The sequence below is a fragment of the Choloepus didactylus genome, chromosome 6, assembly GCF_015220235.1.
Source record: "Choloepus didactylus isolate mChoDid1 chromosome 6, mChoDid1.pri, whole genome shotgun sequence".
Classification (NCBI taxonomy): domain Eukaryota; kingdom Metazoa; phylum Chordata; class Mammalia; order Pilosa; family Megalonychidae; genus Choloepus; species Choloepus didactylus.
This window is the reverse complement of record NC_051312.1, coordinates 102,629,674-102,655,380: the sequence shown is the minus strand read 5'-3', so window position 1 is coordinate 102,655,380 and position 25,707 is coordinate 102,629,674. Positions and strand designations below refer to the sequence as shown.

The 25,707-nt window shown below is 33.4% G+C and overlaps 1 protein-coding gene across 1 annotated transcript in view; it reads right to left on the bottom strand.

Annotated features, from left to right (window-relative positions):
• Nucleotides 1-25,707, bottom strand: part of TMEM135 (transmembrane protein 135) — a 332,704-nt gene that overhangs the window by 78,990 nt on the left and 228,007 nt on the right. Inside the window, exon 6 of the mRNA XM_037841001.1 lies at nucleotides 24,524-24,570. Coding sequence (XP_037696929.1) covers nucleotides 24,524-24,570 — 47 coding nt within the window. The remainder of the gene's footprint in view (nucleotides 1-24,523; nucleotides 24,571-25,707) is intronic.

Sequence of the window (25,707 nt, the reverse complement as noted above, 5' to 3'; positions counted from 1 at the left end):
AGATGTGCAGAAGATGAAACCTTCCTGCACTGCTGGTGGGAATGTAAAATGGTGCATGTGCTATGGAAAACAGTTTGTGGTAGTTCCTCAAAAAGTTAAACATAGAAAAACCATATGACCCAGCAATTCTACTTCTAGGCATTAACCCCAAAGAACTGAGAACAGGGACTCAAAAAGATACTCATATGTCAATGTTCATAGCAGCATTATTCACAAAAGCCAAAAGATGGCAGCAACCCAAGTGTTCACTAATAGACTAATGGATAAACAAAATATGACAAATGCATACAACAGAATATTATTCAGCCATAAAGAGGAATGAAGTTCTGATACAAGCTACAACGTGTCTGAACCTTGACAATATTATTCTTAGTGAAATAAGCAAAACACAAAACGACAAATATTGTATGATTTCACATATATGTAATATCTAGAATAGTCAAATTCATAGGGACTGCAAGTAGAACAGAGGTTACCATGGGCTGAGGGGAGAGGAAAATGGAGAATTATTGCATAATAGGTACAGAGTTTCTATTTGGGGTGATAAAACCGTCCTGGAAATAAATAATTTTAATGGTTGCACAACATTGTGAATGTACTTAATACCACTGAATTGTTCCCTTAAAAATGGTTAAAATGGTGAACTTTATGTTATTTATATTTTACCACAATTTTAAAAATAAAAAAAAGAAGTACTGATACATCCTACAACATGGATAAACCTTTGAAAACATTACGCTAACTGAAAGAAGCCAGTCATAAAAGACAACCCATTGTGTGATTCCACTTATATGAAATATCCAGAATAGAAAATCCATAGTGACAGAAAGCAGAGTATTTGCCAGGGGCTGGTGGGTGAAAAGGAATAAAGAGTGACTGCTAATGGATACGGAGTTTTCTGGGGGTGATGATGAAAATGTTGAAAATGAAACTGTGATCATTACACAACTCTGTGAATCACTGAAAACCATTTACTTTTATGCTTTAACTGGATAAACTGTACGGCATATGTATTAAATCTGAAGAAAGCTGTTAAAAATCTGTATATAAAAAAGTAAAAAAGAAGATAAATAAAATATAAGCAACTGTGAAACAGAGTCCAAGAGTAACCACTCACTCACTTCTTTAATTAACAAACAACTAAGTTAATGCTATATGCAAGGACCTCGCAAACTTCTGGGGATACATATGACAGAAACAGTCCTTGCCCTCATGGTAGTAACACTCTAGTTTAGACCTCAAAAGAGAGGCAAAGGTAGTCCTTTGTGCTGCAACAGGTGCTGATGACCAGTAGGCATGCTGCTTATTTTTCCTCTGTGGCTGAATTTCACTGCAGAGGGTTCCTCTGGGTTGCAGGCTTTAGGCCAATATTGCCTGGATAGAGTGCAAATGAGCAGAGGACCATTCAGATGCAACATGCTGTACACATTTTCAAAACTGTAGGCAAAGTGTTCCAATCAACCCAGTGAGCAGCTTTTCCTGCCAACCACCAAAGCATGCAAAGCATGATGCTTAGATATACAATCACAGTAGCAACATAAATGGCAACAATTAACCATTTACCATGAATTACCATTAAATTTTAATCTACAGTTCCTAACCTTCTTTTACCTTCTCCCAACATCTATGGTGTTCAATGCTGTTAAACAACTACCCTTGCTATTAACAGGCCTGGAATACTCTACACTATATGAAATTCAAAGGCTCAATGTCCCCTTTCCCTCCCAGACCCCCCTTGCCAATGTTATCCCATTAAGCATACTTATTAAGAATTTGATGTCTGGATTCCAACATGCCTCCTCCACATTTCATCAACTATCCTTATGTTTTCTGTCCAGGTCTCCTCAAGATGAACTTTGAGTAATAACTATCACAAACAATTTGTATATTCTAAAGGTCAAATCTGCATCCAGAACAGAAAAAGACATTGCTTGACTCACATAAAAATTGCAAATATTTTTTGAGTAGTTCTGTCATTCAGGATATGGTTTTGCCTAGTCTGAGGGGCATCTTATAGTGAAAGTTTATTTCTAGCTCATACTACATGTCCTATACAGTTCAGAAGGAAGTTCCATTCATTGTAGTCACTCAGGAACCCAAGGTGATCAATGCTCCATTGTGGCACGTTTCTTCAATCAGTGAGACAAGAATAAGGGGATATAACAACTCAAGCACTTGCTCTTAAAGCTTTCTGCCCCGAAGTGGCATACCTCACATTCATTTGTATTTTTTTGGTCAAAAACAGTCACATGGTTATACTTACCTTCAAGGGACAGTGAAGTTCAATCCTACCACGTGACCAGAAAAGGCTTGGGGGCAATCTGGAAATATTTGGTGATTAGCACTAATGATTACAACAAGGTCTAACAGATATTCCCTCAGAATTTAGATAAAATAATTTCTTTAAGAGAAGTGGCACAAACCCCACCATTTTCTGAGTATTTACGAGGTGTCAGGCACTGAAAGGTGTTTTACATGCATTATCTCTCATCCTCAACATAATGAGCAAAGAGAAATTATTGACATTTTATGAATAAAGAAATAGGCTTCAAGAGACGAAGTAAAGTGCTCAAGGTCACGTAACTACTGAGCGGTGAAAGTAGAACTTGAATGCAGGTTAGTCTGATTTTAAAGTTTATGCTCATCCCACTATACAATTTCTGACTTTATGTTCAAGATGCAGTTGAGTTAAAGGTCACATTTTTCCCACCACTGATTCAATTATTAAGAAATTACTGATTCAGTTATAAACAACAGTAAAGAGGTATGTACAATCACCAACATTTTATTTCCAAGAAGATGCTATTAAAAGGGGGGAAACATCAGAAGTCACCTGAAATACATATGTCCTAAATAATCCAAATTAATATATCTGTAAGAAAAATTATTAAAGAAGAAAAGCCCTCTTTTATATGTTATTAGTGAGAAGCAATAAGTCATATTGCCTCTATAAGAGCTCATTTAACTGTGAATAATCTTGTCTAAATCTTGATGGTTAAAAACATAGTTTATAATCTGTTTTTCAAAGAAACAGACAGAACAAAAAGACTAGACATTCTGAAAATTGCAAGATTTTCATGGTTTTGGCCTGCTAGGGTATGCTATCTAAAAAAGCATCTAGATTAACAAAGTTTTTAAATGAAGAATGAGAAGTAACTTGTGCAAAAAATTTTGAATGGCACCAAATTAAACTTTATACTAATGGCAATGGTTCCTTTGCTAGAGCTTCACTGAAGAACAGGTGATGGCATCTGGAACACCTCTGTCATCTGGGAAGGCATATAGCTGGTGTCTGCTGGTCCTTTGCTCCTGGGGTTGTGTTTCAGCTCCTCTCTCTCAGCTCCTGTGCGTCCTGCTTCTTTCTCCCAGGGCATTTCTCTCAAAGCATCTGGGGGGTCCTCTCTTAGCTTCTCAGGGGCAAACTCTGGGCTTCATCTCCTAGCTCAGCATCTCCAAACATCCTTCTGTCCGCATCTCCAAGCATCACCGTCTATGTTCACTCTTGAGCTCTCTTAAGTACTTCAGTGAACTAATCAAGACCCACCCAAATGGGCAGGGCCAAACCTCCATGGAAATAATCTAATCAAAAGGTCTCTCCCGCAGTTGGGTGAGTCACATGTCCATGGAAACACTCAATTAAAAGTTTCCACCCTAATCAAAAGACTAATGAGTCTGCCCCCACAAGACTGCATTAAAAAAACATGTCTTTTCTGGGGGACATAATACATCCAAACCAGCACAGCATTTATTGTTAAATAATCATTTCCAATGAAATTAAAAACAAATAAACAAACAAAAAAAGTATTACCACATAGGTGGTAACCAAAGCCAATCTATCTTCAAAAGAGAATCTAGCCGATTTGGTGTTCAAAAACATAGTTCTTGGATGTTAACACAATTTAAAGCCTGTCAAAAATACAATAAATCCCAAATCTATTCAAACATAAATTCTATTCCAAATGCCATACTTCCAGTGAAATGTATTAAGCCCACAGAGTCAGATTAAATCAAGCCTGAACATAACTCCTGTCAATAGGATATTATTTTTCTACATTTGTAAAATTACAAAAGGTCTCCAAAGAGACACACATATAAGACAGTCCTCTCTAAGCATAATTCAGAATGTCTCATTTTAAAAGCCTGAGTTAACAAAACCTGAAAAATATTAATTTTTTGCAACTGAATACTACTATTTCATTTTCCTTAAGATCTTTCACATCACAAGGCTGAGGCTTGGTATTTTTTTCTTCCCATACAATGGGACTATAATTTACTTGCAAAAAAAGATGTTACGCATGAGAATATTTAAAAAATACTCCATATTTTATATACATTTAAAATAATGCTAAAGTATTTTTAGATACATTTAGACTGTGTCAGTGTACACATATATATACACACATAAATACACACACAAACATCCTGCCTAAAATGCCTTGAGACAGATAAGGAAAAACATTTCAAAGTACAAATAATTGGAGGATTTCTTTAACATCATCAATCTGGATATGAATTCTAGTTCTATACTTGGTATTGCTGCTGAAACTTTAAACCACATTTTCCTCATCTGTAAAATTGGGCTCAAATAAGGCTGTTTTGAGGATGTAATGGAAAAATACACGGCACATCATAAGCACACAATAAATGTTCCCTGAATGAACAACCACCAATTATATGCCGTTATTACAATTGCAGAGAATAAAGAAGAGCCATTTTCACCAGTATGCTGTATGAACACTGCACTAACATTTTCTATCTACAGCATGATGTGAAAAAGATTCAGTAGTACTGGTGTAGTCAGATGGATTGAATAATGAAGAGAAAAAGGCCTGAAGTCAGAGAGATCCAGATTCAAATCCAAGCCTTATTTCTTTCTAGTTATTGAATCCTTGGCAAGCTACTTAACCTCTCAATGGAAAAATTGCCATACCTAGGGTAGTGGTAAAGATCAACCTAGTACTGTTTGTAAAGCAGCACACAGCACAGTGCCTGGCACATAGCAAGCACTCCATAAACATTAGCTGACTATTATTTCACTTTTCATCAAAGCCTCATCATTTCCAACTGCAAGAAAGGGACTCTGAAACTCTGAGAGATAACATACTGGTTTAGCAGATTTTTTTAAAGTCACAATGTGCTTCTATGCCATTTACATGTGAAGTTGCTATTAATATACAGCTGTCAAGGCTGATAAGATCTGAACAAATATCTTTTTCTCAGATTCATTATAAACATCTCTTTCACTGGTATGCCATCAGTTGTCCCAGTAAGAATTTAAAATTTCTTTCACTTTAATTGCATACCCAGGAGTCTGACTTTCAGCACTATTTCCTATAGAAAAAGATTATAAATATGTGAGAATATAGGCAGGTTCTATTTCTGTTATATTAGCATTTTTAAAAGTTACTTTATACTGCTCTTAAATTGGACACTAAAAGAAAGTATATTGTGCAAAAAAATGTAGCCTATATAATTATTATCATTTTGTAGATGAGGACATACGCCACCTGACCACTCACAGAAAAGATGTGACAGGTGAAGAAAAAATGGAAAGAGCGTTGAAAAGAAGAGAATGCTGCATTAAAACAAAAAGGTTAACAGTCAAGATTAGGGAACAGAGTTAGATTTCTAGGGTTAAGAGTAGGGTGAAAAGTCAAGATTGGAGGGGAGGATCTGGATGATATTAACCAATAAAAACAGTTAAATCCAAAGCAATTATGGCTTTGAAAGAATATTTTTAGACAAAACAGAAACTTACACAAGGTAGATGTGATCAAACTAATAATACCTGTTTAATTTATGTAAGGGACAAGAAGAAATGGTATTTAACTGTTTAGGCAAGATTAAGCAGAGCACAACTCAAATTCAGTAAGCTAAAAAGGGGAACTCATAGAAGATAGCATTTTAGAAATAACGAATTTCTAGTCAATCACTTTTATGATAACAGCTGTGAGTAATACAATTTCTGCTTTATGTCAAAGTTTCAAACTTCAATTGTAGCTTATTATTACAGTGGTCAATTTGAGCTGAAAAATAAAAATGCAAAACCTATACTCTACAACCTAATTTCAGACCCATCTTGAAAAATTTCAAATAATTCATAGCTTTACCAAAAAATATATAATATAATCTCCATTTATAAATCACTTTGGAAATCTAGTCAATTGTTTTTCACCAAAATGAATTTCAATACTAGAAACAAAATATTGCCCTCAAAATAAATGAAAATAATGCCCTCAAAAAACAAAGCTAATAAATGCAAAATAAAGTTTGAGATGTTTCTGATTTTCAAGCTGAAATGAGTCTTAGATTTGGAATGTTGGATGTAAATGACAATTGATTACATTCAGTGAGCTTACGATTGGAACTATATTGTAGAAATAAAAACTGCCCAGACTATTATTCAAATCAATCTTCAATACATATCTTGTTTACATTTCATAAAGAAAACAGAGATGAATTCATGATAAAAGATTTTTTAAAATATCATAAAATATGCTAATGTAAAATATAGTCTCTTCCTCTTACACAAGGTAGATGTGATCAAACTAATAATACCTGTTTAATTTATGTAAGGGACATAAATTAAACAGGTATTAATGTTAATAATGCTTAGGGAAACTAACATAAATTTAACACATTTTCTAAAATACCAGTCATACATACACATTAGTCACACCTAAAATGATATGATGGATACTTAATGGTGGAGTCACAGTGCATTACTAGTTACTTCCTAGACATTACTTTGTTAAGACAAAAAGCAAAAAACAAAACCTAAAAAAGTAAGAAAAGAAATGAGAATGGGGTGGGAGAGGGGGGAGAGGGAGAGAAAGATAGAGGGATTGAGACACAGACAGAAACCACAGACAGAAAACAAGGTAGCTTTTATTCTCCTTTTCTGGTTTAAAAGTTAAGTCACAGGAAAGGAATTCCAAAGATTTCGATGGCAATAATCACAAATATTTATTACTTCAAATAGAAAAATAAATAGTACCATGAAAAGGATCTCTAATATAGTTAAACTAGTTCATACATAAAACCCAAAATATCCATTAAGAAAATTTTGACCAAACTTCTATTTTCCTTAATTTCTAAATCTTCCTGCTAAATTTCATCTTTCTCCTCAAAAAATCTTTTTGTCATGTTGTAGTATTTAACAACACAAAATTATACTGAATCTATTACCATGTCCCTAACATAAATTTCAAATAATATTTACTTGTTTTGAAATAAATTAAGGTAAAGTAAATGATGAAATTATTCAAAATTCTACTCCTAACTCTGCTACTAACTACTGTATGATCTAAGTCAAGTCACAAAAATTATTGGAGATTCAGTTTTCTCATTTGGAAAGTAACAATTCTGGATTAGATAATTGCTCATTTTCTTCCTACTCTAAAAATCTATGATCCTCTGAAACATTAAGTATCGGTATTATTCACTTTAATAGATAATACTAGTGTTTATGGAGTTTTGCAACATGTAAAATGGACTTTAAAATATCATTAATACAGCACGTAGCCCATGAATTCTTGAACTTCAGTAATTTTTACATTAGAATATATGAACATCAAGATATACGTCAAATATATCAACAGGTTCCTACAGGAAAAAATTGCCTGTGAAGTTTGACTTTACTACTTTACTAGGATAAATAACAAGAAAAAAAAAAAAAAAGAGGAGCCAAATCTTAGGAGTTTTAAGGCATAGAAGAAATCCTAAAAGAACGGAGAAGAGGACAGTGCCTGAGGAGTAAAGCAGAGACAAATGTACAGAATCAGAAGTTAGTAAATATTTTTTAAATGTGCTCTTTACAGAGAAAGTTTCTTACCCAATCTCCATTTAAGAGACTACATTTAATAAGACAAATTTATCTTAGGTTCCTTATTTTCTCTCTCTATAATATTCTAATGTTCTCATACCTGTTGGTCTTAGTTCAGTTACATGCGTGCCAAGAATCAGCTGTGCTTATCCTCAAAGTGTGCCTGTCAGTTGTACTTGGTAATGTAATTATGTAGCTGATGTACATATTACATAAACCAGAAAGGAAGAAAAAGTCTGCTACATGGAAACTAAGTTGAATGCTTTGGAAAGACAATATCTTATACTTTTATTGTTGGTTTATACAACAAAAACAAGTCAGAACTCCAATCAGGGAACTTGAACTCAAACTCAAAGAAAATGCCTTGGTAAATTAATTGATATTTATGTGTGGCAGGTTCAAATAAAGCACTTAAGATATATATGTATTGATATTTGTGAGATGATGTTAGTGAAAACAAATCTCATGCCATTACCATGAGGAAAGCTTTTCCTGTATAGCTATTTCCCCCTCATCTTGGGACTCAGAATGAACACATGGGGAGAACAACACCCCCCACTGACCAACAGACCTGCCATGTGAAACATGGATGGTTCAGCCAACTCGCTCGTTATTATATGCCACTAAGATTTTGTGGTTCGTATTTACACAATAGCTAACACGACACTGTAACGGGAAAGAATAAACATTAACACCATATAAAGAGTTCCTACAAATCAGCCCAATGAATTAAAAAATAAAATACGAGTATAGGGTATGAAATGAAAGCAGTTAATAAAGCTATGAAAAGATATTTGGTCTTACTGGTTATTAGGGAAACACAAAGTAAAACAAAAATGAAGTATTACCTCTTAGCTCATTTGATTGACAAAGGTAAAAATTATCACTAAGAACTATATGGGAATCAACAAACTCTCTTGGAGGGAAAGTAAATTGGTACTGCCTTTTTGTGGAGGATAATCTGACAGTATTATTAAAATTAAATATGTCTAGAACATTTGACATGGAGAATCCATTTTTTTTGTAACTATCTTGCTGTAGAAATATTGAAACATGCACAAAGATATTTCTAAAAGGACATTCAGGACATTCACAGCGGTACAGTTTGCACTAGTGAAAAACTTGCCAACAGTATAAATGTCCATTAATAGGATTTAAAGAATTATTCATATATTTAGATTTTTTGCAGCCCCCAAAATAATGAGGTGGATCTACATGGACTGACATATGGACAGAACCCTAAGATAAAATTATTAAATAAGAAAATACTGCAGAATAATATAAAATATATGATCCTACTTTTTGAAAAAACATGGGCATAGATTCATAGGTACGTATAGAAAGAGTTCTGGATGTATGCCAAATTGTTAAAATGATTTCAACTGAAAAATGAAGCAGAAGGAGAGTGGTAAAGGGGTGAGGACCTTCACATTTTTACTCTATATATTTTACATTATCCAAATTTTTTAAAAGACTCTATTTGTATGTTACTTGTACAGTTAACAAACTAAAAAAAAAAATAGACTTCCTCTTCCTAGTGCTTTTGGTTTATAGATTAATGATAATTTTAGATCCCAGAAAAGTGTCTATTTCATCAATTCATCTATTAAATAATACACTTATGATTCCTACCCTATATAGATGATTTTTAGTTAAAACTGGAGTAATCAATCAATCAATCAATCAATTCCACATATATGGGAATGTTCAAAGAAGTTGATGTTGAGAAGAAAGTAAATAAGAGGGAGAGAAAGGAGATCTACAATCTCCGAACATCTAAAGAAGATTATATGAATAGCTGTTTTCTGTTTCAACTGAGGAAAGGACTTTGGGGTAAGCCCCCTCCCTCTTGTTACAGAGATCTAAAATGTTTGGGGAAAATATCTCGACTCTACATATTGTAAACTAATGGAATATGTTGACAAGAGAGGCACGGGAATAAAATTATCTGAAATTTTTTTTTAAATACAGATTTTAAGGGAAATTGTATAGCTTATTCCTGGGGTGATTTGCAGCTTTAATGCTCAGGGTGCAATCCCAGGATCATCAGCACTGGTATCAACTGGGATACTGCTGGAAATGGGGCTGGGATTCTACTCAAAACTTACTGAATCACAATACACATTTTAGTAAGATCTCCAGGTGATTTGTATGAGTATTATAGTTTGAGAAAAACTCCCTTATAGACCTTACATCAAACTTTTAAATTTGTAACAGTTCATTTTATACCTCTTAAACACAGAAAGGTGGGTACTTAGGAATCAATGAAGAGAAATAAATCGCAACCCTTTCTTTTTCATCCTTCTCAATATTATTTTATTTCTGCTTTTCCAAAGAACAATAAAAAAAAATTAACACCTTATTTTATTAGGTCTATATTCTCTTAAAAAAGTGAAAGCCATATCCGTCTAATCTACTTTTATTTTCACGGTCTTTCCTAATCATAATCATGTAATAGAAAATTATAAGGGATGTAAGCTAAAACCCAAAAGAAATATGTAACAAATTCAGAAAAGTGATCAAAAAATTAATGATCATAAAATTCTTAGGACTCAAGTAATTTCAACAAGATAGACTTGCTAATAAGTCTCCCTATGTGTTTTATACCAGTAGAAGTTGCTGGTTGTTTTAAAAGTTTAGTTGAAAAGAATTTTCTTTCATAAGTATCCTTGAAATGTACTAAAATGAAATCCTGAAAGGAAGGCTAATCCAAAATATTATAAATTGGAATTGTCCAATTCAAAAAGCATTTTTTAACATCCAAGCAAGAAACAGAAGAGAACAATTGCACTTCTGATGTCAGAGCTTAATGCTTCTGTGATAGATTGAAGAAATCAAATCTGATAAGCTGAAGTGCTTTCCATCATCTGACTTGCCTTATCAGTTTCGTTCTGAACAGTGTCTAAGGAGCTCAAAAACCTAAGAATTATGTACTACATTTTCAGTGAGCAAATCACTTCAGAAAACATTCAAGGGCAACTGGGATTCCTTTTTACAGCTGAATAATACCCCATTTTATGTATATGCCACATAATTGTTTATCCATTCATCCATTAATGGACAGGTGGGTTGCCTCCACCTTTTGGCGGTTGTGAATAATGCTTCTATGAACAACAGCATACAAATAGCTCTTCAAGTCCATACTTTCAATTTTTTAGGGTATATATCTAACAGATTTAGGTCGCTGATCCATTTTGAGTTAAATATTGTATATAGTGTGATGTAGGAGTCCTCTTTCATTCTTTTGCATATGGATATCCAGTTTTCCCAGAACCATTTTGATGAAGAGACTACATTTACCCCACTGAGTAGGCTTGGCACCCTTGTAAAAATTCAATTGTCCATACAGTTTAGGATTTATTTCCGATTTGATTCCATTGGTCTATACATCTGTCCTTGTGCAAGTATTGCACTGTTTTTATTACTATAGCTTTGCAATAAGTTTTGAAATTGGGAAGTGTGAACCCTCCAATTTTGTTCTCCTTTTTCAAAATGGTTTTGGCTATTTGGGGCCCCCTTGCCATTTCATATGAATCAGATGACTGGTTTTCATTTCTGTGAAGAAGGCTATTGGATCTCTGATAGGGACTGGTTGAATCTTTAAATTGCTTTGGGCAATATTGACATCTTAATGATATTAAGTCTTCCATTCCATGAATATGGAGTATCTTTCCATCTATTTTAGTCTTTTTAAAATTTCTCTCAATAATGATTTGTAGTTTTCTGCTTATAAGTCATTTACATCCTTGGTTAAATTCACTCAAAGATATTTTATTCTTTTAGTTGCTCTTGATTTCTTTTATGGATTGTTCATTAGAGGTGTTTTTAAGTGCTAATTTTGTACCCCCTCACTTGGCTGAGTTCATTTCTAAGCACTATAGCTTTCTTGAAGATTCTTTGGGAATTTCTATCTAAAGGAGCATGTCATTGGAAAATAGGGAAAGTTTTACTGCTTCTTTTCCCATTTGAATACCTTTTATTTCTTTTTCTTATCTATTTGCTCTGACTAAACTTCCAGTACAATGTTGAATAGCAGAGGTGAAAGTGAGCATCCTCGTCTTGTTCCTGACCTAAGAGGGAAGGTTTCAAGTTTTCACCATTGAGTATCACATTAGCTGTAGGTTTTTGTATACACCCTTTATCCTGTGGAAGAAATTCCTTTCTATTCCTAGTTTTTTGCATATTTTTATCACGAAAAGGTTCTGCATTTGTCAAATGCCTTTTCTGCATCAACTGAGATGATCATGTTTTTTGTTTTTTTCATTTATTCTATTAATGTTGTGTATTAATTAACTGATTTTCTTATGTTGAACCACCCTTGCATTCCTGGAATAAATCCCATCTAGTCATTGTGGCAGATAGAATCATCCCCCTACAAAGACTTGTTCAAGTCCTAACTCCAGGTCCTGTGGTGTATACTTACTTGTAAACAGAATTTTCAAAGATCCTATTTGGATGAGTCCAAACTGTATGAGGGTTGGCCTCAACCCAATATGACTGGAGTCCTTATAAGCAAAGGAAATTTGAATATGGAAACAGAAATCACAGGAGGAAAGTCAAAGAATTAGATCGCCATGTAATGGAGGCAAAAGAATGATTGCCAGCAGGCCACCACCAGAATGCTACAGACGTTGGAGAAGTCATGACATACCAATATCTGATTTTAGATTTCTAGCTTCCAAAACTGTGACACAATAAATTCCTGTTCTTTAAACCAACTAGTTTGTGATATCTGTTACAGAAGCTCTGGCAGACTGAGACAGTCATGGTATATAACCCTTTTAATATGCAGTTGGATTCAGTTTCCTAATATTTTGTTGAGGATATTTGCACCTATCTTCATAAGGGTTATTAGTCTGTCATTTTCTTTTCTTTTGATATCTTTATCTGGCTTTAGTATAAGGGTGATATTGGCCTCATAGAATGAGTTAGGAAGTGTTTCCTCTTCTTCAATTTATGGAAGACTTTGAGCAGCACTGGTATTAATTCTTTGAATGTTTGGTAATATTCACCATGGAAACAATTTGGTCCAAGGCCTTTCTTCGTTGGGAGGTTTTGATTATTGATTCAATCTCTTCATTTGATATTAGTATATTGAGATCTGCTATTTCTTCTTAAATCAATTTAGGTAGTTTGTGTGCTTCCAGAAATTTTCCAATTTCATCTAGGTTATCTAAATTGCTGGTGAACAACTGTTCATAGTATCATCCTCTGGTAATCCCTTTTATTTATGTAAGATCAGTAGTAATGCTCAACCCCCCAACCTGCCTTCATTTCAGATTTTTGGTATCTGTGTCTTCTCTCTTTCTTCCTTTGGCAGTCAATTCTTTTTTTTTTTTTTTTTTTTAATATTTTCAAAGAACCAGCTTTCGGTTTTGTTGATTTTCTCTATTGCTTTTCTATTCTCTATTTCATATATCTCTACTCTAATCTTTGTTATTTATTGGCTCCTGCTTACTTTGGATCAAACTTTAGTCTGATCTTCTTTTCCTAGTTCCTCCAACTGTGAGATTAAGTTACCAATTTGCAATCTTTCTTCTTTTTTAATGTAAACATTTAGAGCTATGAATTTCCCTCTGAGCATTGCCTTTACTGCTTCCCATAAGTTTTGATATGTTGTGTCTTTGTTTTCATTTACCTCAAGATATTTCCTAATTTCCCTCCTGATTTCTTCTTCAACCAATTGGTTGTTTAAAAGTGCTTTGTTTAGTTTCTACAGATTTGTGAATTTTCAGGTTCTCCCCCTGTTACTGATTTCTAGCTTCATTCTTTTGTGGTTGGAGAAGATATTTTGTATGAATTCAATATTTTTAAATTGATTGAGACTTGTTTTGTGACAAAACACATGGTCTGTCCTAGAGAATGATTCATGTGCACCTAAGAATAATATGTATTCTGTTGTTTGGGAGTGAAGTGTTTTACATATGTCTGTCAGGACTGTTGGTTTATAGTATTTTTCAAGTTTTCTATTTCCTTACTGATCTTCAATCTAGATGGTCTATCAATCATTAAATGTGGTATACTGAAGTCTTCATAGATAATTAAAGGGTATTTTTATGATCATGGTCTGTAATTAGCAATCTGTGATTTTTAATTTTGATCAGCAGGAATGCACCAGATTAATACGTGAGAATATACTCACTAATAGCTTAAATGTTTCATATAAAGTATCTTGATTCTTCAAACTTGTTTTCTTCCAATTAATAAACTAATACCTCTAGTATTAAGTCACATCTATATTTTTCTAAAATTAATCTTTGTTTAGCATTCCTATAAAACTTTTTTAAAGCTATACATTCAAATTTAACTTTTTTGTTAAAAAAATCCTAACATAAATATCAAAACCAAATTTCAGTCTTATTAGGCCAATGTTGAAATAATATAACCTCATAAATACTTGTCATTTCTAATGCAGCTTCCTCTATTACTTCTCTCTAATTTTACAGTAAAGTTTCTCAGAACTAAAAGCATGAATTTCTTAAACTGTAGTTCTGACAACTCTGGAAAGAGAGCTGACATTCCTTGCAATGCACTTGCATATTCTCCATTTTGTTATTCTCCAAGGAAACACTCCTCCTTCAAATACACCTGAGAAAAAGTTAAGTTTCTTGATTTTCTCTTTCAATATGTGCCTATGTACTCACGAAAACAGTAACATGCCTGAGATGTGGCAGCAGGGGAATGTTTAATGGTAATGACACATGAAATCCTATGACACTATGCAACAATGAATACCTGTTTCTGGCTCAGACATTTTTAATAAAAGCTTATTGAGATATAATTCATGCACTACACAATTCACTACATAAAATTCAATAGATTTTAGTATATTCACAAATGTGCTAGCCACTATCACACTCAATTTTAGAACATCTTTATCACCCCTAAAAAATATCCCATACTCATTAACAGTCACTTCCCATACTCACCACTCTCCCAGCCCTAGGCAAGCACCAATCTAACATTCTCTCTCTGTGGATTTGCCTGTTCTGGACATTTCATACAAATGGAATCATAAAATAAGTGATCTTTCCAGCTCAGATTTAAAAAATAAACAGGGTTTAATATTTATTGAATGTTTCTATGCGCCAGATTTTTAGAACTCACAATAACCCCATGAGATAGGTACTATTCCTATCCCTATTTTAAGATTAGAAACCTGAGGTACAGAGAGGCTAAGTAACTTGCCCACAACCAGAAAACAAGTAAGATGGAGTAAGGATTTGGGCCAACATGGTCTGGCTCCAGAATTCATACTCTTAACCAACTCTGCTCTACTCTAGTGTACCCTGATAGATCTAGAAGAACTCAAACAGCAGAAAATAATAGAAACAACGAACACTCAGGCTTGAGAAAGAAGTAGTAAATCATAGCATTCTTGATAATTAGTAAAGCAGGCAATTGATCTTAACTGCTTAATTCACAAGTGTGTGTGTATGTGCATGTATAGCTTAAACAGAAGGCTTAATTTAACTCACCTAAACTTAACTCATGAGTGTGCATGTGTGTGTATGTGTGCATACAGATTAAACGGAAAGCTCTATTTCAGGCTGCACTACATTGCCTGCTTCCTGCTTCATGGTGCCTCTTACTAATCAAAGAAAGTTCTCAGTCTTTCTTAATGCAGATGTGCCCAAGAAATGGCATTCCATCAGACAGCCTAAATGGTATGATCCCATTTGAAGAGTTGGGGAGAGAACATTCAAATATGTATGTTGAAGGAGAGAGGGAAGAAAGGAGCAAGGAAAGAAGATGGAGAAGGAGGAAGGGAAATAGGGTCAATGAGAGAGACAGACAGAGAAAGAAACAGGAGATAGCCTATAAGGATATACCCACAAAGATGGTAATTATTTATGTCTGAAAAAAGGGATTATAGGTATTTATGATTATTATTTTGTTTTTAGCATTATTTGCTCATTTTTCTACAATGGGTAAAAGTTATTATTTTTTATTAAAAATAATTTAATATCACCTTAATTTGGGGCCTTTTGCCCTCTAATATGCTTCACAAAATTCTGGTCATTTGCTTTTCTAATTTGCAAGGCATTGTTTCTCATTATAGGGTAAGTTTTATCATTCTCAATGAATCTTTTTATATTCATCATAAAATCCAAAATTTAAGAATCTCTCTAGGCATATTGCATCATATCATAACTCAAGTAAATAAATCCAGAGGTTATTCTTAAAAGTATCTGCAAGCATATCTTCGTCATCTTTTCAAAGCCAAACTGCTTTCAATTTCTGTATAATTTGTAAATTGTCCTGTATTCCAAATTATTTTAATCTCATATTTTCAAAAACAGGTAACAATCATACCTCAATTCTGAATGGGGTATGTAAGTGTGAATAGTTGAATTTCTGATTTTGGCTAATAAAACGGACACTGTAATAATATTTAGCCATAAAGTGGTATCTGCATTAAAGTGAATATTAATAATTAAAAGAAGTTTAGAATTTCAGACTTCATTTTAAAAGATCCCCATTAAACAATTTTCCTTTAAGACAAAGGAAGCTTCTACGTAGACAGTAGAGAGCCTACATCTTGGGGAAGCAAGCAGGTCTTGTGGTCAATTTTTATAATAGACACCTGAAACTTAAAAGTTCTTACCCACCTTTACAAATGATATACCCACCTTTACAGATGATATACTAGCAAATTCTGTAAAAATACTGCCTTATAAGCACACTGAAAACACATGTAAAATGCATGTCTTTAAATACAAATGGTCAATCTAACAAAACATAACCAAGTCCTCCTCTTTAGCTAACTGCTTCTAATAACTGTTTTCTCTTCTCCTTCCCCTCTTCATCCCTCCTCCCTCCCCTACAGACAGGAGGTGAAACAGAGTCAACTGCATAGAAACAAAGAACAGATAGGAAACAGGATACCCTGTTTAACACCTTTCTTTATCCATTTTAATCTTTCTAGATATTTTCATCTTTTAATCTTTCTAGATATTTTCATCCAGTTTTCAATGCTCTCACCAGCAATTAGTTGAAAGTAAGGCTGGTAGTGGTGTGAAAGATCATAAAATCTTGCTGCTTTGGGAATTCAGAGCCAACATATTTCTTACCTTTTCGCCCTGGCCTCTCACTTCCCACTCCTCACCCCAGTCCACCACCTATCCACCCTATACCTCCAAGACCCCTTCTTCTCAAGGCTTGCTTTCTGTCCTGTCCCAATACCTCTCTAGTAAGAATGGTGTCAGAGGGAGAAGAGATGGAGAAGAAGAAAGAAAAAGGAAGAGTAGGAGGAAAGCCCCCATTTTAGTCCATAACCGAATCCCTTGGCTCCTCAGTTTGCATTATTATCCAGTTTTATTTGTTTTGTTTTGCTGGGGTTTTTTTTAAACCATTCTTCCCCCAAGATCTCCAAGTCTGTTCTTCTATCCCCTCACTTTCTATTCTATATACTCTGAACTCTTGTTCCAAATATGGGAGTAGGTGAAATAGCTCAGAATTTGTGAATTTCCAATCCCCTATTTTAACTGTAACATACTTGACAGAAATGTATTTTCTCAAGAAAAGATCATAAATGTTATTTGTTTCTATAGTACTACTGGCACGATACTCAAAGAATATTTTATAGGTTCATTAATAAGTCATATAACTTTTTAAAGATTGGCTGGAAACATAAATACCATTTTTAAAAAATTATTTCCTTATGGGAGTATCTGTTCTTAATTCTCATAACCACAGGGATCATTTTATGGAGGAAAAACTTAGATGAGAGAAGTCAAGTAATTTGCTCAAGGCCACAGAATTAGTAAGGGGTATAGCCAAAACCTGAAGAGAGGGTCTGTTCTATGTGGCATCAAAGACTGCAATTTCTTTTACTTCATGGAATCTCCTAAAACACATTTATGTTTTTCATTAAGCTAATGAAAATTCGTAAAGCTAAAAATTTTAGTTCTAAACATTAAATGTTTTTAACTCAATATCATTCATTCATTCCAACATTTCTGGGTATTCTTTTACCTAAAACCCCCTCTAGTAATAATCACCAATACTAACAAACTATTGCTGTCATTGTAAAGGAGAAAAACAGTGTTAAAATTATTTCAAAGATTTGTCACTGTTGTTATCAACCTATCATGATGTATTATTTCTTTTACCTATTAATACTTGATTTAATGAGACTCTGGTAAAAGCAACAGATTGTTAAACCCAAGAGGAATTTCTTGTTGCTCAAAACAGAAACGCCTTATTAAAAATGTTTTGTTAATTCCAAATGGCATATTAAAATCTTCTGTAAATAGTCATTTTTAAAACAAAACTAATTTATTTTCATTCCTCATAATTCCTAAAGGGTAAAGTGGCTTTATAGGAATAATTATTTTTCTGCCTGTATTATACGTATAATTTGTTGAATTTGGAATTCAGTTCTCTTTCATGATACAACTATTGCTATTCTAAAGTGTAGATTAAATAAAAATGATATAAGATAGCATAGTACCAATGTGATTTTAGCTTAACAATGCTAACAGATGTTAAAATTGCCTTGGGTCAGCAGTGTACTCCAGGTTATTTTGTCAAAAGAAAAAAAGATATCCATAATTATGGCTCATCTTTTATTTTAATAAAGTGTAGATCACCATCTTGATTCACAAAGAAACTTGTTATATCCAATGGGACCTCTGAGGACACCATGGGACTAGAATAAGCCTACATGGCAATGAATGACAAGATACTAACGGTGTGAACTTTTCACTGATCTGATAACATACAGATCTCATCCATCTCTTGAATCTTGACATCAGTGAAAAATAACAAACAAAACATTAACATTTAGAAAACCACCTAAAAACACCATTTTTATTGATAAGAAAACAAAGCTGCAGCATGTTTCTGAAAGACAACTTACCACTTTTGACATGATTATGCCCCATTAAGTCCTTAACTTTAAGGGGATGCATTTTAAGTTCCTACTATTTCTCCATACAATATTTCCCTTATATATTAGTTATAAAAAGTTTGAGTAATTTCTTTATCTGGGCACAAGTATCTCAAAGGCTGACAGGCAGAAAGTGAAAATAAATTTGCCAAAAATTTCTCATCTGTAGATGCAGTACACTCACCAAATGAGCCGACTCATTTTCTTCCCCCAAAAAGAAAGTCAGCCATGTGACATGCTAATGAACTTTGCATTCTAATAGCTAGTGAGAATTTACAACATTTATGAACTTATGTTTCCTCACTTTTTCCATTTGCTTTGAAGAAACAACAGTCCTAATAGTCTCTATACTTCTTTTCATAAGTCACATTTTATGTTTTTTGGTAAGCTCAATGGTTTGGTTGTCAATTATTAAAGTACCTTATTTCACCAGCATGTATCTTCTAAAAAACACTGGCTGAACATGCCCAGGTAAAAGTTAATTTACTTTCTAAGAATGATTTAATATATTTAAGAAGCCATAAACATCAAATTTTTCTGTTTGCTACCTTTTCTATCCATCAGTTCTCTTTTACTTCACCATATGTCTAGGCTTCCAAACACAGCTTTATTTCCTCCTAATCATTTATTATGATCTCTCCCAGACAAGTAGGTTTAACAATCTACCCATCTCTGTTGGCATTCTGGACTACAGTTTTAGACCATCTCTCTTTTTTTTGGATTCTCCAACTTGTCAATTCCTCCTGCTGTGCAACCAATGCTTATCTATTTAAACTTTCCCATAGTCTAGTCTCTGTGTTAAAAAAGAAAATAACAAGAAAAACCCTTAATCCTCTAACCTACCCTCCTTTCTTCTTCTTTCAAATTTCTTAGTATATACTTACTCAACCTATTATCTCACATTTATTTCTTAATCCACAACCAGAAACCAACTACAGAAATTTCTCTTAACAGAAGGTTACCATTGGCCTCCAGGTTGCTAAAGCAAATGAACACTTTTTAACCCTTACCTTATTGGATATATCTACCGCATTAATATTACATTACACCCTCATTCTTGAAATTCTCTTATTTTAAATAACTCTCCTAACTTAAACACAACAATCACTTCTCTTAAATCTACTTTTACTAATGCAACAAATGACCATGCTGTGAGCACACGTGTTATCTCAGTAGTTTTTCGCATTACTGGTTGTGACCTATTAGTAGGTCCTAATCAAACCTAAATCAAGAACAATGATGAAACTTTTGACTTGAAAAAGCTCAAGCTGCTTTACCGAAAAAAGAAATGCCTTAAAAGGGTGTAAGAGGCATAATTTTCTGTCAAATTTTCAACCATGACTTCTGCTTGGCCATGACAGACAACCCTCTATGCCCAGCTATGACACTAACAAACATAATAAAGTGATTGAACAAAAAAAGGCAGAATGTCCATTGGGGTTGTACAGCCAGAGCTTTCTTTCAAAACATCTTTAAAATATGTTTCAGCCCTCCCTGTACCTCAATTCATAACAGAAACCATACTATTTGTTAGTATCAATAAATAGCTGGATGGCTGGACAACAGTCAGCCTGAGAACTAGAACAGAACTAGAACAAATATTATCTCCAAATATTATCTCCCCACCCCATTCCCAACTCTCTGAAATGTACCCAAGATTCAGACTGAAATATTACATAAACCTTATTCCTGATGTATGGACTGGAATTCAGGATCGCTGTGTATGAGATAATGTATGTGAAAGGATTATTTAAAAAGGCAATTACAAATGTTTCTAGATTGGAAGCTCTTACAGCAGTCACATCTATTCCTGAGTTTTAACTGCTATTTCTATATTTTGAGATGCTGAGCTCTTTGTTTATAACCTGGTAGTTCCCTGGATTTGGGTATGTGACACCTGAGACTCAAAATTAGAGTTCTACAGCTCTGAAAGTCAGCATTACTCCATACAGCAACTGTTAAAGAAGCTGAAAAAGAGATCAGACTACAATTAGAGACATGAATGAAACAGACTTTGTTAGGACTAAGGTAAATTAGAATACAGGGTAAAGGATGATATTGACGGTATTTTAAAACTCCAACTTCTGTGTAAGACTAAAGGAAGAGAGGTTTATTTGGTACAAAATTAATATTTTCTGTAGCACACAATCTAATTTAACCTATCTCGTCAGTTCATTTAAACAATGTAATTACATGATACCAAGAATAGAGAATGAGATCTTGTTATTCTGTACCAGCTAATGTAATGCCCCAATACATTCCAGAATATTTTGGACAGAAAATTAAAAAGTATTTGCAAAGTCCCCTTGAGGGATTGGGGAAAAATGTGTAACTATTAAACTTCCCCACCTGGGGAATTCCTTTTATTCTCTTAAGCAATAGGGGCTCCCAATTTAATAAGCCAAGTCCTCAATCTAGAGGCTAACCCTTATGAAACGTATCTCTCCAATGGCAAAGCTAAGCCTTCTTATAACTATGCCTAAGAGTCACCCCCAGAGAACCTCTTTTGTTGCTCAGATGTGGCCTGTATCTCTAAACCAACTCTGCAGATTAACTCACTACTCACCCACCCCCAATATTGGAGATGGGGTGAAAGTGTCACTGGCAATGTGGGACATGCTTCCCAGGGATGAGCCTGGCCCAGCATCATGGGCTTCAGAATGCCTTCTTGACCAAAAAGGGGGGAAAGAAATGAAACAAAGTTTCAGTGGCTAAGAGATTTCAAAAGGAGTCAAAAAGTCATTTTGGAAGTTATTCTTCTGCATTATATAGATATTCCCTTAAGTTTCTAGTGTATTACAATTGCTAGAAGGAAATATCTGAAACTGTTGATCTACAATGCAGTAGACTTGATTCTTGGTGATGACTATATAACTATATAGCTTTTGTCATGGGACTGTGTGATTGTGAAAACCTTGTGACTGACATTTCCTGGATCCAGTTTATGGGCAGATGAGTAATAAAATAAAGACAAAATAAATATATAAATAATAGGGGGGATAATGGTTATGGGATGTTTTGGGTGTTCTTTTCTTTTTTCTTTTTTTGTTTTTTGGAGTAATGAAAATGTTCTAAAATTGATTGTGGTGATGAATGCACAAGTATATGATGATACTGTGAGCCACTGACTGTATACTTTGGATGGACTATATGGTATGTGAATAAATCTCAATGAAATTGCATTAAAAAACTATTAAGAGTGTGTGAATGTATTTCAATAAAACTGAATTTAATAAAAAAAAAACTATTAAGAGCTATGCAAAAGATATTTCCATTTTCATTTTACATTTTGATAGTCATAGCTTTCAAAACTAAGAACTCTCCTTCATTTTTAAAGTAAATTCATACTATAACCACCATATCCTGTGTGTCACCTATAGAAAAAACTTTATGGAATTATTTCCTCAAGTTTTTTCTTTAACAACAACAAAAAAAGGCAATTAGAATAAATTTCCCTCTATTGAAAATGGGTCTCATTTTCCTTTTCCCCATGTATACCTTAGGATAAAAATACAAGTTTACTCATTCGAAACATTAATTTTTTCCCTATACCCTCCTCAAAGGAGGAAATTACCATAAATGGAGCCCTGGGGAAAATACCATTTGATATTTAATTATCTAACATTAGGCAATTAGAGGTCTAAAATAATTATGGAGAAATGAAATAAATGTGCCCTCAAAGATCTATATTTATAATAAAGTTGAATTGTACAAATAAAATATTCTAAAGCAATTGGACTTGCCAAATGCTACATACAAGATTATTTGTTCATTCCAACACATGGCGGAGTTCAGAGAAACATATAACATTGTTTTGTTTGTTTGTACCACTATATAAATGGTTTCATTTTACCATTTACCAAACCTCTTTTGTTGAGATATTCAAACTAATTGCTGCCAAGAACATTAGGAATTTGGTGATAGTGCTTCTTTTGAGAGAAAAACAACCACCATCCTTAGAAAACAGAAAACGTTTATCCTGGCATTTAAACCTTGTGTTGAGCCTTCTGGAAAGTATTTTAAAGCTGTTGTTTTTAACCCAGACTTTGTGACTGAAACAGGAAAAGATTCTGTACTGCTGCACCAAAATACATATTTATAGAGCTGATTTTCTTCCTATACCAAAAATACTAGGTGGACGGCAGCAGTTTTCAAAATATAATTTCCCAGATCCATGCTACAAATTGGGCATTATCAGTGTATTCGATATACAATTTCTTTTTTAAACCTCAAAACTTCTGATAACTAAGAAATGCTACATATTACTCAGATATGGTGTTTAAGTGCCACACTAGAAAGGATTTTTTCATTTAACTACCTGTTCTGTTAGGAATTTACACAAAAAGAAAATTTATTCAACACTGTACTTTCTTGCTGTGCATGTAAAAAAAAAAAGCACACTTCTATATTTTTATATTTTTATGATTACATTTTCCCCAATGGGTATGCTTTATCTTCAGAATTAACAGAACAAAACAACAAACTATGTGAACTCTCTGCAATATTGTCCTAATAATGTGTCTGAGTAAAATTATGGAGTTTTTGGAAATTAATGAAATGAAATAATCATTGTTTCTAATTCTCCCACTCACCCTGAAATTATTTAATTAGAGGGAAAGGGGTACAGGAATACTATGGTGTGTATGAAGATATATTGAGACTTACAGATAGGCCAAACAATTTCACAAAGACCACCAGACAACCGCAGTGATGTTTCAGTCCCTAATGACTGAAATAAAATACTATGCCCTCATTAACTATCTTCAGCATATCAAATCCCCACTACCTTGAATTGTTATACATTTTTTACCTCTTAATAGCCTGGCTGTCCTTTATGTGAATCATAACAGCAACATCATCATTTTGTATTTATATATAATGTTTTTGATGAAGTCAAAATAATTTAAAATTATATCATTGTGCTTTATCAAATATCTATTCGGATGTTCTGGCAGGAAATTAATGGATTAAAAATTCAGTATGCTTTAACTGTCTTATTGAGGGAAAAAATAAAAAATTATCCATCAAATATTTCTTATTAAAAGTCCGTAACTGCCTTTGCCACTTAAGTGCAAATTTTCATTTTAAAAACCTTGTCTTTCCCACTGTGATTGAATTCTGCCTATATCCAGAAAAAAGGGAGAAAGATCTGATTCAAATAAGTGTAACAGATGAGAAATAAATGGGCATTAATGGTATCACTGAAAATGAGGATTATAAAGGAATAAACTTCCCCTAATCAAAAATCCTATTCCCAATCTGCTGCAATTATATGATAATGACAGACATTGTTCTTAATGGCATTTAATTCTTGAGGCATCCTAACATTCCTCTCGTATTCTTAAGAGTCCTAGTGTAAATGAAAAATAAAATTTTTGGCATTATGGTCAAACTTAGTATTTTATAGACTATGATTACTGTGCTACCTTATCTTTACAGAAGGCTTAGATTAAGGCTTACTTTCATTCTTTCTCATTGAAATGTAAGATGTTGGTTGTTGTATAAGGACAGTGTAGAATACCTAAAATCAGGCTGCAAAAAAAAACCCTATTTATCAGGATGTGGGGACTGTTAATTTACATATTCAGCTTTCCTAGATGAAAAAAACTGATCATCTTTCCCTCTATTTCTCTTTTCTCTACTCACTAAGAAGCAATATTTATCTCTGACCATCCCAGGAATAAAAACTCATGCCACTTACGGGGGATAATTATTTGGAGAATACTTTAGTTTACTGGTTGATAAAAATTGCAAAGGAGTACTGCTTTTGGTATTAAAAAGGAAATAGGTATAACAAAACATACCTGAAAAAGAACATGTACATGGCAGCTGTGATGCAGAACAAAAGGACCTAAAACAAGAAGAAAATATATTACTTGCAAAAGAACACTGACATTATCATTCATTTGGCTTACAAAATCAAAATACCTGCTTTTATACAAATATAAAAAATTTCCTCCTTGAACTAGAACAAATGTACAAACTGTACAAGGAGTTAATAATGAAGTGGTAAACATACGAGAAAAAAATCACACCTACTGCAAACAATGGACTAGAGTAAACAGTAAAATATTAATGTTCTTTCATCAACAGTGGCAGATGTGCCACACCAATGCTGGGGATCAATGATGGGGGAGATGGGGGGGGATGAGAAGTACGGGATGCTCTGAGTGTTCTTTTTTTAATTTTTCTTTTTTTTTTTCCTGAAGTAATAAAAATGTTTGAAAACTGATTGTGTGATGAATGCACAACTATGTGGTGATGCTGTGAGCTACTGATGGTATGCTTTGGATGGATTGTGTAGTATGTGAATATATCTCAAAATTGCATTAAAAAATACCTACTTTTAAACTTTTTTGCCTAAAACAATAAGGATGTACAAAACTAATCATACACATAACATATTCTCTACCTTCCAAATAATCATATTAGGGCAATAATAAGCCTGAAATAATTATATATATATATATATATATATATATATATATATATATATATATACATATATGCACACACACAAGTTATATAGGCTGGATAGAAGGATACCTTGGAGTTCAGAAAGGAACAGTCTATTTTTTAACTTCTATGTAAGAATGTTTGAGGAAGCAATTAATTTAAGAACAAGAACAGTGGCTTTTATATAATCAAGTCAGCAAATAAATCATAAAGTTTATTAACTACTTTATCAAGACAACCAGATTTTTTATAAATGTAAAATACAGTCCGGTTGTCAACCAATTCTAATCAATACGAAAACCTCATAAAAATATAATCATCTTTTATGGACAGACCACCTAAAAAAGGTCTAAAACGAAGCATAAGAAAGCACAGTAAATCTGAATTGAAGAAACTCCCTTCAAACACATCATATTAAAGAGAATATACTAAGAAAATATAGGAATCCCAGAACCTCAGTCCTGATTAAAGTCTTAATTACGGAAACAAAGTGAATCTCTACAAAGTGTATAAATCACACAAAAAAAAGAAG